Source organism: Salvelinus fontinalis, chromosome 35, assembly GCF_029448725.1.
Source record: "Salvelinus fontinalis isolate EN_2023a chromosome 35, ASM2944872v1, whole genome shotgun sequence".
Classification (NCBI taxonomy): Eukaryota; Metazoa; Chordata; class Actinopteri; order Salmoniformes; family Salmonidae; genus Salvelinus; species Salvelinus fontinalis.
This window is the reverse complement of record NC_074699.1, coordinates 41,159,061-41,175,406: the sequence shown is the minus strand read 5'-3', so window position 1 is coordinate 41,175,406 and position 16,346 is coordinate 41,159,061. Positions and strand designations below refer to the sequence as shown.

Here is a 16,346-nt window from a genome sequence, read left to right as displayed (position 1 = left end):
ATGGAATCATTACCGTTATGCATTATACAGAAGAGCATTTTAAAGAAAACAGACATGGGAAATATTTAGCCTAAAGTAGGCTTATATTGAATATCAGCTTTCTAAAATTAAATTCGGCTAATAAAAGAGAATGTTTTATCAGTGATAATAAATCGTATTAGGCTATATAAAACAAATATACAACTCACAATTAAATAATATTAGCCAATGATACACACAAATATATTTTTCTAATTAAAATGGCCTATAATGTCACAAATATTAAATATAAAAGGCCTATTCATTTGGTATTAAATACTAAAGTATCTCAAATAAATGGCACAAATAATAGGTTTAGATTCGATGTTTCTGTAATTCGATGGCTGTTAAAAAAAAAAATTAAGTCAATTGGTATCAAACAACACTGAAATTGTATATTAAATAATCTTTTTTTTATAATGAAAATAATCTCAGTCATTATTTAAAGGCTAATTTGATTTGACAAGAAAATAAGATACTCGAAATGCATGTCAAACAACCATACCTTGAGATGTATAGGTCTATAATAAAATGTGTGGGATGCTCATTTTATAGGCAGACAAAAAGAGAACGTATGGGTTGATAAAATATTTTCTATTGGCTCATGGTCTCCCATAGAAACGGTGATGCAGTTATGAAGGGGCTGGGTTTGACACCAGCTGAGGCGGATCTCCAACATGATTACAGCACACACAGGGCTGGAACATAATTGATGACCTAATTGCAAAACAGGGGAACGACCGCGGAGACGCGCTCCACTGAAAAAGTTTACTTGTTCTCCCACCAGATTCCCCAACCAAACGCAATTGATGTGAGCAGAGGTGCATTCGAGCACTTCTTTCCCACTGTCGCACCTTCACACTGCACTTATCCACCTTAAGTTTATTTTTATGAATGATTATCTCTCGCAATACATCTTTGGATACCTCGGCTACACCACGAACTCACCTCGGCACATCTTTCTTGAAGTCTAAACGCCACCAAGACTTCTTCAACCACAAGCGCACTTGGAAAATACTCTGAACTTCACATTTCTTCTAACTTACGCTGAAGTAAACCTCAACATGTCTATCACAAGTCTGAAGTCTGATTCCGAGACGAATAACGTTTCCATAGAAGAGGAGGTAAGAATATGGTCTTTGTTTTTGTTGTTGTCAAAAGTTCTGTATCATAATGTCTGTTTGGAACCGGTTGTGAGCGTGGCTGCAAAGTCTAGTCTGGAAGAGATGTAGAGAAGCCTGCAAATAGTTTTGCTCCCCAAAATTGTAGGTTAATTAATGATCAACTGATTCGAAGCCCATTGCACGAGAATAAGGGTGTGAATGTGACGTTCCCTTTTTAGGTATGGTTTTTGTAACAAAAAGTCGTTCGAGTCCATTGGAATCTCTGAAAAGGGTGTGCCTCCGTTTTATAAATGGACGTTTACATTTTGTGATCGCAAGTAACACAGGATTATGTATTTTTTTTTTTGCGAGACTTGCTTGTCTTTAAATTAGGCCTACAGTAGATTGTTGTTATGACCATGTGAAATATTGGTTTAGACTATAGCCTAATTGCAATGACATTTGTGCTGAATTTCAGGATTTGATTTGCTTTTAAACACCCAAATCTATAAAATTGTAGATCTATAGGTTATACTTAATTTTAACATTCGTTTTTCAAATCCGCACTAGGGTTAAGAATTTCAGGTTTCTGTCCTGTCGCAGTATGGACAGACCCACCTAATTTCATATACTGCGGATCAACTTCATCTCACACGATCGGCACCTAACACAACCTGAGACTCTTTATGCCATAATACACATTTCCGATCCTTATCTGATCTGTGGTCAGTAAAGCAATGTTAAATGTATTTTTAATCTTGCAGTGTAATTTTATACATTTCTTCTGTAGGCTTACAGCAAGTGGATTGATGAATTGCCAAAAGGACTCAATTTAATTTACATTTATTTGTATTTAACTAAGTCAGTTAAGAACATTCTTATTTTACAATGACTGCCTACCCCGGCCAAACCCTCCCCTAATAACCCGGGAAGATGCTGGGCCAATTGTGAGTTGCCCTATGGGACTCCCAATCACGGCCGGTTGTGATACACCCCGGGATTGAACCAGGGTCTGTAGTGATGCCTCTAGCACCGAGATGCAGTGCCTAAGACCGCTGCGCCACTCGCGAGTCTTTATCCCAATCACTTATTTAATTTTGATCCAGATTTCCGCCCTATTCCTTTAGGTATGGTTTTATTGCCTTGTATTATTTAGGCCTACACACACTTGATGCATTTTTTTATTAACCTTCAACATTCACAATTGTCCAAGAAACCATATTGTTCTGAGTTTAAACCAATTAAAATCATTACATGAAATCTGTTTACAGTGAAGCTTATCTTCTATTCCCTAGTCAGATTTTCTAATTAGTCCAATGAATTTGTCTAGATGGGATGTGGCTTACAGTACGTGCCTTAAACTTGCATGGGAGTTCTGTCGCCGGAGCACCTGAAATGTTGGAGCCGGGCTGTGGTTCGCAGGCGTGGGTCAAAGGAAGGAAAAGGTGTCACACTGTGCACTGTTGTCCGCTGCTGTTCCTCTGGCAGTCCATTGTGCTGCACGGGCCTCCCCACAGAGTGGGACCCAATGGCCCTTCTGTAGGCCTGTTTATTTCCTCAGCCACTGCAGGGTCCAATGGACAACATTACAGGCCCATGTTTGTTGAATTCGCATGTGGAAATCCAACCCTTTCCCCCTCACTAAATAATGGCTGCATTTACACAGGTAGCCCAATTCTGATTATTTAAAAAAAAATGTATTGTTCTTTTGACCAATCAGACCACCTCTGAAAAATATCTGATGTATAAACATAATTTAGTGGACCTTTTTTTAGATTTGGGCAGCCTGTGTAAACACAGCCTGAGTCATGAGGGGCTGCACATCACTAATTTGTACTTAGATGGTCTCAAATTTGACATTCCTCCAGTCCTCACAATTTAGGTGGTGTTTATTGTCGCCATAGTACATCCTTTGTTTTTTATACTGCATGTTCAAGGATTTGGGCTGACATCTGGGGGGGCTTGTAGAGGGAGCATTCCTACAGTATCCTAGTCATTGAGGTGTTGTGGTATGGTACCTGGTAGAGTAGTGTTGCAAATTGATTTGTCCCACCACACCAAATGCGATCAAAACGCAAAGGTTGAAATATCAAAACAAACTCTGAACCAATTATATTAATTTGGGGACAGGTTGAAAAGCATTAAACATTTATGGCAATTTAACTAGCTAGCTTGCTGTTAGCTAATTTGTCCTGGGATATAAACATGGAGTTATTTTACCTGAAATGCACAACGGTCAACCGAATCGTTTCTAGTCATCTCTCTCCTTCCAGGCTTCTTTGGACTTTATATGGCGATTGGCAGCTAACTTTCATAAGGTGCATTACCACAACCGACCTCAGTTCATATTTCAATCACCCATGTGGGCATATGTTAAAAACCAATGAGAAGGTGGCACGTGGGTATATGCTTCTAAAAACCAATGAGGAGATGGGAGTGGCAGGACTTGCAGCGCGTTCTGCGCAGTGTGGGTGCAATGATTGAATAACGTGTGTGAATTTATTTTGCAACGCTCGCGCACGTGACCGGTGTGGTCAGCATGTAAGCAAGTGGTATTGATCTTTATTCAGTCAACTAGGAATAGTTTAGTCTGATAGGAGATGAATGTAGGAACTGCCAATTGTCCAGCACAGACATTTAGAATTAGTGTTGATATTTCATACTGCATCAGAGGTGGACAATCCTCCCCTGCCGACGACCTTCTGTTTGCAGGTTTTTGTTTTAGCCAAGCAGTAACACCTGATTCCGCAAATTATTCAAATCAAGATGGCGCTCCATTTTCAGGGGGAAGGTTGTGTGCACGATATCCCATAATATGTAAACGAGTAGAACCTGGCCATTGAATATGTCCTTCAGACACGATTCATATATGCATTATGCCATTTAGCAGACGCCTTTATCCAAAGTGACTGTCATGCGTGCCTGATATTTCATGTATGGGTTGACCCGTTTCAAGCGCCATGCTCTACAAACTGAACTGTACAGGACCACTTTTCCATAGTCTTCTCATTGTCATGCTTGATTCTATTAATGTCTAAATATGGGTTTTCCTATCAAATAAATGGCATTTGAATCCTATGCTCTAGCTAATTTTTTAAGTTATCTAGCTGTATTTCACCTATCGGAACGCATTAAATGCCCAGACATAGAATGCTGATTAGTCCATTCTATTCATTCCGTTTCTATGCATTTAACCCTGTCCGATAGGCGAAATCCGGATCGATAACTTTTGAAAAAACGGGTCCCCGGAGATACTCTATACTGTTTTGTTTTCCAGGTACGAACACTTTTTGTTAGTGGCCTGCCGGTGGATATCAAACCTCGTGAACTGTATCTGCTGTTCAGACCATTTAAGGTAAGCATGAGATTAGTTTCCGAGGCGATGGAAGAATTTGGCATCCATATTTAACTCGTTGTCCACTGCAACGGAGACGGCGGACAGTCCACTCCTGTCATCGGCTCTTCTGTTCTAATTCCCTGCATTTTTATATTAAAACATTTCACAATGAGAAACAAAATACATATCAGTAGTATTGTCTTTGTAACAGAACGTTTTAACGGACGGCTTCATCGGGTGCCAATGTAGCTACCTTATTTTTTGACGTTTTTACAAAAGCAACTGCACATATGGTTAATTATATATTGATTATCATCTTACAATACCACAGAACTCCAGAAATATTGAAAGTAGTAACGCTACATCACTCTTCATCTACACTACATTGTATATTATTATTCAACATGTACAGTTTCATTAACCCCTCCTCCCTGACCAAAATGGAAGTGGTATCCCTCACACATGGATGGTCTTGTGGAATGTGTAAATGAATTGCACTGCTATTGGCCAACTATCCCGGTGACCCAACTCCCCTCTAGGTCAGGAAGATTAGGATTCTTCCACTTCCTTTCATGTGTGATTCAGGCCAAGCTTTCAAAGCAGTTCTATGAAATCACTGAAACTGGTCTGTTTTCATAGATTAGATTCCATTGGATATATCGTTTGTCATAGTATAGACTATAGCCAGTCTATCTGCTGTTGTATCATTCTGTATATTGGATCTGAAGCTTTATTTTGGCAAAGGACCTCCCAACCCTTCCAGCTTGCTTTTTCTACACGCAAAGATATGGTAGACAGGTTGTTGAAAAAACACAGGCCCACATGCTTTTTAGTGATTTGTATGAAGCAAAGTAGATGGGATTCAGCTGCCTCTGTTATTAGTTGTATGCATTTAATGTTACATTTCTGTTGAAGGTGGTTTGCATTTCCTGACTGGACTCTGACTCTCCGAACCTCACGTCGTCTTAAGTTGTTTAGTTTCCCCATGTCTGTATATCAGGATTAGAAAACTTCTCATCCATCAATACCACAGTCAGGCTAAAATCCCCTACATTCCCCAGGAATCTGACTCATACTGACATCCAAACCAAAGATTTCTTGGCCCATTTAAAAGGACTAAGAATGATTCACATGAGTAATTCACTGGTTGTTGAACAGCCTATGAAGTTGGTTGAAAGTTGTCAACAAACGGATTAGTTCAGGAGAAGGCTGGAGCATCAGTTAACATTAAATACAGTTGGAACTACGGAGTAAAATATAATTGTTTCCTTTAAGATGAGACATACCTAATTACAGGTCTGTGGATTTCTCCATTTTCTTTTTTCAACATATCTGAGTGGAGTGTTTGTCTTCCTGCATGTGACTTCATCGTTGTTAATTGGATGTCTTTTCTTCTTACAGGGTTACGAGGGTTCACTGATTAAGTTGACTTCAAAACAGGTGAGATGCTTTCTGTTATTACTGTAGGGGACTCATGGCCCCCAAATGAGGGCTATATGAGGAGTACACCTTGGATGGAGAGTGGCATTATTCAGTTTTCCTACCACCATTTTGGTAATCAAAAAGTGGTTCATGGCTAATTAACGTAGGATTGCTAACATTGGTCTAGTTAATAATTGTTCAATAGGAAACAACCTTCCCATGAAGTTGCCATGCGTTCATCTTAAAATATTAAACCTGTATGTGGTTTAACTTCTGTTGTGAATTGTTTTCAAACTTATTGAAAAGGTGATTTACTTATGTGATCCATCTACGCTCGCCTTGTCTAATGCATTCATGATTCAGTCCCATTGTATTCTGACCATTTACCTGAAGTGTACTTGGGCAATGTTCCTGTGCTAACCTGTTGAGGTGGACATTAGGGGCCCTTTGTCTCAGTGTTCTCTCCTCTCTTCCAGCCAGTTGGGTTTGTCACCTTTGACAATCGGACTGGAGCCGAAGCTGCCAAAAACGCATTAAACGTAAGCATCAGACCAGGCGGACCGTGTTGACAGTAGCCGTGAATAGTTGCAGTGTCTTCATCCTCCCTGGACACAAGGATTTTGCCCCAAAATGTTTCTTTCTGTGGTATTTAGCTACATGCTAATGCTTTACGTGAAGCCTGCATTGTGCTTTATAACTTGGTATAAGCCTTTTACAAAGTATTCTATCATTAGAAGATTAGGCCTAAAGGTGGCATACACAATCATGATGTAATCGAGTCATACCAAACAGAACTGTAATAATGCAGGCTTTAAGTTAAAGAGTTACGCTACATTTTTGACTCAATCTCTTCTGTCCTGTTTCTAACCTATGAGGTATGGTTGGGGGTTCACTGCTGGGCTAACGGAGTTCCTCTGCTCACTCAAACAAAACATTTTGTCTCTTACAATTCAAGGGCAGGGCCATTTTTGGAAAGAGAGACCAGAATCCTGTAGACTTACGGTAGCTAACTTTGGTATAATTGGACACATCTTTCGTAATACGTTATAGCTCTTCTAATTTGCATATCACTGCTTAGCCATATAATTATAGAGCTACATTGGTTGTGTTTTGAACACCTTCTGTAATATAACTTCTTATTCTGTCACTACGTAGCCACATTGGCTGTATCTAACACAGCTCTCATAGCATAGTCTTCTTTATAGGAACATCACAGCCTGTAGCCACGTAAGCAGTCTCGCACTCACACACCAACATACTCACCTGCATGTGGGCACAATGCTTAGGGCACAGAAACACAACCAGGGTCAACCACATCCAAGGCCAAGTCTTTCACAGCTTCCTCTCCTCGTTTCCTTCTCTCCATCATGAAAGGGCTCAATATGGTGGAAGTAATACGCTGAGTACCTATCCAAACCATGTGTCCTTAAGTAGTCATGGAGAGGAGACTACTAGTGCCCTGTGAGACTACTTTAAAAAAGCATGCATCCTTTTCCTCTTTGATGTCACTGATCTGATGCGGTTGGATTGGTCAAGACAAAAGGGAAACTTAAGTTTTCTTATCCAGTCACGTATAAGATCAGTGGTAACCTTAATGAAGGTGGAGGGAAAAAATATGCATTGGACAAGTATTGGAGTGGGGCCAATGGAGAGGGGGTCATGTAAGGCTGTTGACACACTTGCCCTAGGCCTAGACTCACCTAGGCCACCTTCACAATACTGTGTCCCCGTCCCGTCTCTCCTCTCAGGGCATCCGTTTTGACCCAGAGTGCCCCCAGACCCTGCGGTTAGAGTTTGCTAAAGCCAACACGAAGATGGCAAAGAGTAAGCTGATGGGCACACCGAATCCCACTAATATCCACCCTGCTCTAGGAGCTCACTTCATTGCACGGGACCCATGTAAGTTGTTACGGCTTCACAACACCACTCTAGCCTCTACCCACACTCTCACCACTGTGCCAGTTATTCCCCCCTTCTCTCTTGCTTGGCGCGTTGCAGTAAACCCCACAATTGGGTGGAATAATCTAACTGAAGACTAACTCACCCGCCACATGCATGAGTCATCGGACTGTAGAGATAATTTATGAAAACTTTTTCTTCAATCCAGATTTTCTACAGTAATGGTGCTAGCCTGACTCGGCCTAGACTGCAGGTGCCCCCTCTCTTGCCCAGGCACCTGCTTGTTGCCCCTGGGTGGGAGGGGTGGCACTGGATGACCCTAGCGTTAATGACCTTAGTGATGTTTAAATGGTACTGGGATGACTTCTACCGAGTTTAGTTATATTGTTTCCACTTAAAGGTCTACAATGTTATGACTGTATTGCTTAACTTTGCCGACTGTAAGTCAGCCCAAAGTAAATACGTTTTATCAGGAATATTCACGCAGAGGAAAGCAAGACAATGATGATGTTCCTACTTTAACTTTACAGTTCATGTACTGCATAGAGGATTCCGTAGGGTTTTGAGTCCAATGTTCTAGTTGGCGTCTTTCTGCTCATTCAGTTAACAGCCTCTAAGCACTACTGATAATGTCAATGGGGGCATTTGAACAGATAATTGTTATACCCAATACTGTTTTCTCTGCCCTTTTACCTCCTGCATGTTTCCAGATGACATGACGGGGGCAGCATTAATTCCAGCGTCCCCGGATACGTGGACCCCGTACCCCCTGTACACCACGGAGCTGACTCCCGGGCTCCCTCACGGCGCCTTCGCCTATCCAGCGGCAGCTGCTGCTGCTGCAGCCCTCCACGCCCAGGTACGGGACCAACCGGTCTGTCTCTTCCCTCTTATCCTTCCATCTCTCCACTCACTGCAGTTCAGTAAGAATGGAAGCCAATAGGCCCGCCCTTGTGCTCTTGACATCCTCCCATAGACTCATTAGCCCAGTGCCAATTCAATGCCTTGCCGCCATCCTTAAAGGTCGACTCAGCAATACAACGCCATCAAATACGTTGGCATTTTATTTTATTTATTTTATTTTACCGTTATTTTACCAGGTAAGTTGACTGAGAACACGTTCTCATTTGCAGCAACGACCTGGGGAATAGTTACAGGGGAGAGGAGGGGGATGAATGAGCCAATTGTAAACTGGGGATTATTAGGTGACCATGATGGTTTGAGGGCCAGATTGGGAATTTAGCCAGGACACCGGGGTTAACACCCCTACTCTTACGATAAGTGCCATGGGATCTTTAATGACCTCAGAGAGTCAGGACACCCGTTTAACGTCCCATCCGAAAGACGGCACCCTACACAGGGCAGTGTCACTGCCCTGGGGCATTGGGATAATTTTTTTTTTAGATCAGATGAAAGAGTGCCTCCTACTGGCCCTCCAACACCACTTCCAGCAGCATCTGGTCTCCCATCCAGGGACTGACCAGGACCAACCCTGCTTAGCTTCAGAAGCAAACCAGCAGTGGTATGCTGCTGGCATTGACGTCTGCAAGTGGGAAGTCACCCCAACAGAACTTTTGGCTCTTTTACACACTTCCTTGAGGCATGTCCACTGGGATGAGCTGTTAGTTGCAGCCTTGGCAGATCTGAATTTTGTTTTCTGTGAACAGGAAATTGCCCCGCTGTGTATATTGTATAGTCTACCTTTAACGCTCTGTTAAGCTTCAAAGCGACTTATACCACAGAGGAAGTTATTTCTGACTCACTGAACTAGTAGCATCCCCTTCTCTGTGCTCTACACTAGTAGCATCCCCTTCTCTGTGCTCTACACTAGTAGCATCCCCTTCTCTGTGCTCTACACTAGTAGCATCCCCTTCTCTGTGCTCTACACTAGTAGCATCCCCTTCTCTGTGCTCTACACTAGTAGCATCCCCTTCTCTGTGCTCTACACTAGTAGCATGTCCTCACAGCCCCTCATCGATTCTCACCAGGGAAGAGCCGCACTGCTTCCTAGGTGTCTGGGCCTGAAAGCTGCAAGTGTGACTGGAGGCTTTAATGCATCCCCACCTTCAGAGTTCACTTCCTTCCTGTTAAGTCCGTATCCAGCATCACACTATAGGGCCATTAGGGAGAGGCGTCCATAGAGATCATATTAAATTACCTTTTCTAAATCTATGGAGGACACTCCTACCCAGTGGTGGAAATGGACTTGACTCGGAGGACTACCCAAGTAGGGAGGTCTGGGGACAGACTGATGGACGTATCGCCGGCCACACAGTTTATACCTGGAATCCAGGGGGCACAATCTGTAGGAAAGCATTAAAACATTGCAGCTAGAAATAAAATTAACAGATGTAATTCGGCTACATGTCAGACATGTTTATTCTTTATATTTTTCTATCCGAACCTTCAACAATGTTGTCCCCTGTTGAACGTGGCCCTGTTCTAAATGGGTTCCCCCTCAATTCCACCACTGCTTCTCTCTTCAAGTGAGACTCTTGTGAGGAAACTAGCCCATGATAAAGAAGCCAGCTATAGGACCCTTCAACCAGCCTTTCCATCGGTGTGCTGTAGGAATGCTCTCACTGCAAACTGAGGCAGGAAACACTGAAGTCCTGCCATTGCTAGCTAATTGCTGTCTAAGTGCTGGTGTTATGGTACAATGGGCTACACTGCAGTAGTCCGGCCCGGCAAGAATAATGGAAACTTTCTGCCACGGGTCATTTGAAGTTCAGCGCCAAGCTCACTTGTGTAATGTATGAACATGGTGGAGTGTTACCCTGTGAAATGGGCAGTGATTGTGTTTTTCATTGGATAAAACAACCTCAGAAATGTGTGGTATTTACTGGGAGAAAACTGTCGGTCATGACGACCTTCTTTGGCGGTGACAACTTAATGTCCACGTCCTTGATTGGAACAGAAGCTTTTCTGTTTGAAATGGAAAGGAGTTCCTAATTGCCATCTGATGAAAGATCCCTCAAATGCTCTGAATTTGCTCCCGCCAACACTCCTCTGTCGAATGAATGAGGAAATACACTGAACTTAGTGTAGTTGCCAAACCACCAATGAATTGTAAGTCTCTAAAACCAAAGCTTACCTTACATTTACCGGTAGTTCACCCTGTCGTGGTCAAATTTCAGGTGTCTTGTTTGAAATCCTAAGGCAATAACTCATATACAAAGTATGAACTGTTGTTCCTGTCAATTTGTACTGTCATGGGGTACCCGTTTGACCTCATTTAGTCCAACCAAACTAGTTGGACCAGAGGTATGGAAAGGTAGTTGTCAATCAGTTGCTTTTAAGATGGGAATGTTGAACACATGGAATAGCTTGCTTGTCTCATTTCCATGAATGTCATGTTACGATACTGTTCATTGTCACAGGGCAGCTATGACCCACATTCCTATGGGCTTTGAATGACCAGTGCTTAAAGGGACAGTTCATCCACGTCTCTTAAATGTGTTGTCCTTTTAGAGCTTTTCAATAGGTGACAAGACTTCAGTCCACAATTAGGATAATGTTAATTTCTTTCCCTTTCTGTCTAAAGTCTTGTTTCCTACATTCCTCCTGTTGGGAAATCTCATAGGATGTGATCAATTGTTATTTTGTCTGACTATGGTTTCTTTGATCTCTCTAGATGCGCTGGTACCCTACTCCATCTGAAACTAACCAGCCAGGATGGAAGTCCCGGCAGTTCTGTTAGATATTTAGTGAGTATCTATATACAAGTGCTTTCATCAAAGGTTTTTCAGAACATACAATATAGATTACATTAAAATGATTGAAATTGACTTGTTGTCCAATTTCCCCCTTCAGATGTATTTTGGGAACCATACCTTCTCCGTCCAGTTGAAGGGAGGTTTAATTGAGCTCGTCATTAATTTAATCAGGTTTATTTAATGGACAAATGTGCATTACAGACCTATTCATGTTCTCTGGAGGGGTCTGAACTGACAACCTTGCCATCGACATATTGAGCCGATTCATTTTGGCAACGATTCCGGTACCTTCTTAGCACTTCCAAACCTCACGTGAGCCAAGTAAACGCCACAGGTCATTATTTGCTGAAGAGAATAACATTCTGAAGAAGTTGTACATTATAAAGCGACTCCTTGGGTTATGGCCTAGAGAGCTCAGAGCGCAGTCATTGCATGTTGAAGTATTTTTGGCATGAATTAGAAAGCAGAGTTCTGTTTCCTTGTGTTTCTTAGTGCTTGTGTTGCCTCTTTACCTGGACCTGAAGTCTAGACGATGAATCCCCTTTGCTTCCTGTGTATTCCTGGTCTTACCTGTGAAAGATGGACTGTTGTGTAGATGGCTCCTCTTGCATGGACCTTGTAGAATGCACCCCTAGGTTCTGACAATCCCAGTCTCTCCCAAAATATCAATGTCTATAAAGAGTATATTTGAGCAAATGCAAAGTACAAGTATTTTTGTACTTTTGTTTAATGTATATTTATGCATTTTGTGCTACTAAATAATGAACGTGTATGTTTAGGAGTATTTTGTGTTTTGGTGTTATTTTGATCTATAATCCTGTAAGTACTTTAAAAAAGTGCATTTTGTTTTTGTTTGGTCTACTGAAATATTAAAGAATTCTAACCGTGGCCCATGTGCCATTTGGACTGCTAAGAAATTGATTGCTGTAAAATGTTGATTATTCAGAATGTGAAACTGTACTACAAATATGAAGGGGTTGCTTTTGGAAGCCATTTTTTAATGGCCTAGCAGGATTAGGTGGATGGAGAAATTTAAGTTTGCAGTTTAGAAAAAGTTTCTCTGTATCTGCTGAACATGAGATGTACAAATGTTCCCGTTTTATGAATTAAACAAAGTGAATGCATTTGTTCTGATTGAATTAACCAGGTCTAAACTATACATGTACTTTGAGTGTTATGCATAAGCTATGGTTTTGCTGACTTGACTAAACTTTACACTACATCAGAGCTAATTTCAGATGTTTCCAGGTCAATTATTCATTTTAAATATACTGTTGTATTACTCTCTTTGTCTTACCAGTAGAGCTGACCTACACCACCCACTCTAACCTCTGAAGATGTTATGTGTTTCTGCCCAACCAAGCATGATGGCTTCTCAAGGGATTAAGTGGCCATTTTCAATAGAACCAGCTGCTTATTTACATTGGGTGATGCACTGCTGGGGTTCTGTCCATTTTCATGATCTGTTTTGTGGCCAGAATAAGCATTTATTAAAGTATTAAATACAATTTTGGCTTATGACTAGTTAATACTTTCTGGACCCCAGGAAGGCTAGCTATATCATTTCAACTATTATAAACCGTAAGACTATGAAATAAATGTTAACGCAAAGATGCTGACTTGTCAACACAAACTAATCCACATGGGATAGAAATGAGAGTACCAAACTGCTTTTCCTGGCCTGTTCAGTCAATACAATTATTGGTTGTAGGCACTCTTGCGCTAATGACAATCGCCTCATAATGGGTGAAACTAATTTTGCAGCATACTATACACAACCTTGGATGTGGTTTGTGATTCATTCTACTGTTTGAACAACATTCAAACTTGAGTTGATTTAAAAAGCAAAAAATCCGTAGCTTGACCTTCAGGAAAACAGGACGGAACACAAGACCTGTGCTTTGATGCAAGATTTGATTTGACAGGATATCGATGACGCCTGCTGTGACATGCACGCTATGGATTAAGGACAGATGAGTGCTTCGGCACCAACCAAATCTGGAAGTAAAAGGTAGAGCAGGTCAAACATCCTACAATAAAATCTTTCCAAGTCAATGTAATCAGTGCGCAATGAACAGAATTATGTTTGGTCATTCAAAATCTAGTGTTTGTGAATGATTAAATTAAATGGTCTTATGTAGATTTATAGCCAAGGCCTATTTGAATTAGTATGTTTGTAAACTGATTACCTTCACAACAGAAACTGTATTTATCAAATCAAATCATTTTATTAGTCACATACACATGGTTAGCAGATAATGCGAGTGTAGCGAAATGCTTGTGCTTCTAGTTCCGACAATGCAGTAATAACAAGTAATCTAACCTAACAATTCCGCAACTACTACCTTATACACGCAAGTGTAAAGGGATAAAGAATATGTACATAAAGATATATGAATGAGTGGTGGTACATACGGCATAGGCAAGGTGCAGTAGATGGTATAGAGTACGGTATATACCTATGAGATGAGTACTGTAGGGTATGTAAACATAAAGTGGCATAGTTTAAAGTGGCTAGTGGTCCATGTATTACATAAGATGGCAAGATGCAGTAGATGATTTAGAGTACAGTATATACATATACATAAGAGATGTGTAATGTAGGGTATGTAAACATATTAGGTGGCATTGTTTAAAGTGGCTGGTGGTACATTTTTACATAATTTCCATCAATTCCCATTTTTAAGGTGGCTGGAGCTGAGTCAGTTTGTTGGCAGCGGCCGCTAAATGTTAGTGGTGGCTGTTTAACAGTCTGATGGCCTTGAGATAGAAGCTGTTTTTCAGTCTCTCGGTCCCTGCTTGGATGCACCTGTACTGACCTCGCCTTCTGGATGATAGCGGGGTGAACAGGCAGTGGCTTGGGTGGTTGTTGTCCTTGATGATCTTTATGGCCTTCCTGTGACATCGGGTGGTGTAGGTGTCCTGGAGGGCAGGTAGTTTGCCCCGGGTGATGCGTTCTGCCGACCTCACTACCCTCTGGAGAGCCTTACGGTTGTGTGCGGAGCAGTTGCCGTACCAGGCAGTGATACAGCCCGACAGGATGCTCTCGATTGTGCATCTGTAGAAGTTTGTGAGTGCTTTTGGTGACAAGCCGAATTTCTTCAGCCTCCTGAGGTTGAAGAGGCGCTGCTGCGCCTTCTTCACAACGCTGTCTGTGTGGGTGGACCAATTCAGTTTGTCCGTGATGTGTACACCGAGGAACTTAAAACTGTCCACCTTCTCCACTACTGACCCGTCGATGTGGATAGGGGGGTGCTCCCTCTGCTGTTTCCTGAAGTCCACAATCATCTCCTTTGTTTTGTTGACGTTGAGTGTGAGGTTATTTTCCTGACACCACACTCCGAGGGCCCCCACCTCCTCCCTGTAGGCCGTCTCGTCGTTGTTGGTAATCAAGCCTACCACTGTAGTGTCGTCCGCAAACTTGATGATTGAGTTGGAGGCGTGCATGGCCACGCAGTCGTGGGTGAACAGGGAGTACAGGAGAGGGCTCAGAACGCACCCTTGTGGGGCCCCAGTGTTGAGGATCAGCGGGGTGGAGATGTTGTTACCTACCCTCACCACCTGGGGGCGGCCCGTCAGGAAGTCCAGGACCCAGTTGCACAGGTTGATGACGAGTTTGGAGGGTACTATGGTGTTAAATGCTGAGCTGTAGTCGATGAACAGCATTCTCACATAGGTATTCCTCTTGTCCAGATGGGTTAGGGCAGTGTGCAGTGTGGTTGCGATTGCGTCGTCTGTGGACCTATTGGGTCGGTAAGCAAATTGGAGTGGGTCTAGGGTGACCGGTAGGGTGGAGGTGATATGGTCCTTGACTAGTCTCTCAAAGCACTTCATGATGACGGAAGTGAGTGCTACGGGGCGGTAGTCGTTTAGCTCAGTTACCTTAGCTTTCTTGGGAACAGGAACAATGGTGGCCCTCTTGAAGCATGTGGGAACAGCAGACTGGGCTAAGGATTGATTGAATATGTCCGTAAACACACCAGCCAGCTGGTCTGCGCATGCTCTGAGGACGCGGCTGGGAATGCCGTCTGGGCCTGCAGCCTTGCGAGGGTTAACACGTTTAAATGTTTTACTCACCTCGGCTGCAGTGAAGGAGAGCCCGCAGGTTTTGGTAGTGGGCCGTGTCAGTGGCACTGTATTATCCTCAAAGCGGGCAAAAAAGGTATTTAGCCTGTCTGGGAGCAAGACATCCTGGTCCGCGACGGGGCTGGTTTTCTTTTTGTAATCCGTGATAGGCTGTAGACCCTGCCACATACCCCTTGTGTCTGAGCTGTTGAATTGCGATTCAATTTTGTCTCTGTACTGGGACTTAGCCTGTTTGATAGCCTTGCGGAGAGAATAGCTACACTGTGTGTATTTAATGATGTTCGATACCCCATTACAATAGCAACAATGAACTGACATAGTCCTATAACCAAATAATTCACCATTTACCATTAATGATGAATAGATTATGATTGAATGATGGATGGATTAATTAATATAACTATTGATCCCTGGGGGGGGGGGGCTGTATGTACTGTATAACCATGTGCATGTATGTTTTTTTGTATCATTAAATACTTGTTTGTAGAGGTTGCCCCTGTAATATAACAAATGCATTTTCCCTTATGGTAACATCCATTGGGGGAAATGTACATTATTCATAACCACTCAGATAGGCAGGTTTACATAGGGAATGTTTTGGCATGGTGGCCAATGGCCAACAGTCTGCATTTACATTTCCTGCAGTCTGCAGGAAAAATGAGTAGTTTAAAGTTGTATTTGTTATATGTACAGCACCAGTACAGTGAAATGTTTAACTTGCAAGCCCTACCCAACAGTGAAATAGTGACAAGTTCCAAAGCAACT

At 42.3% G+C, this 16,346-nt stretch overlaps 1 protein-coding gene across 2 annotated transcripts; it reads left to right on the top strand.

The window, feature by feature from the left end:
* Positions 1-927: 927 nt before the first annotated feature.
* On the top strand, positions 928-13,003 carry LOC129834880 (RNA-binding protein, mRNA-processing factor 2a-like). Of its 2 annotated transcripts, XM_055900239.1 has the most exons (8): positions 928-1,142; positions 4,399-4,476; positions 5,860-5,898; positions 6,357-6,419; positions 7,629-7,779; positions 8,490-8,638; positions 11,414-11,486; positions 11,593-13,003. In XM_055900239.1, the coding sequence occupies exons 1-7, from the start codon at positions 1,083-1,085 to the stop codon at positions 11,477-11,479; spliced, it is 606 nt and encodes a 201-aa protein (XP_055756214.1). In that variant the 5' UTR covers positions 928-1,082; the 3' UTR covers positions 11,480-11,486; positions 11,593-13,003. The 2 variants fall into 2 exon arrangements, with proteins under 2 accessions (XP_055756214.1, XP_055756215.1); XM_055900240.1 differs by lacking the exon at positions 6,357-6,419.
* Positions 13,004-16,346: the final 3,343 nt, after the last annotated feature.

Bases quoted from the DNA above. Each gene is read 5' to 3' on its own strand.
- LOC129834880 (XM_055900239.1), top strand. From the start codon at position 1,083: ATGTCTATCACAAGTCTGAAGTCTGATTCCGAGACGAATAACGTTTCC. The intron at 4,477-5,859 runs GTAAGCATGAGA...TTCTTCTTACAG, and splicing joins TGCTGTTCAGACCATTTAAG to GGTTACGAGGGTTCACTGAT. The intron at 8,639-11,413 runs GTACGGGACCAA...TGATCTCTCTAG, and splicing joins CTGCAGCCCTCCACGCCCAG to ATGCGCTGGTACCCTACTCC.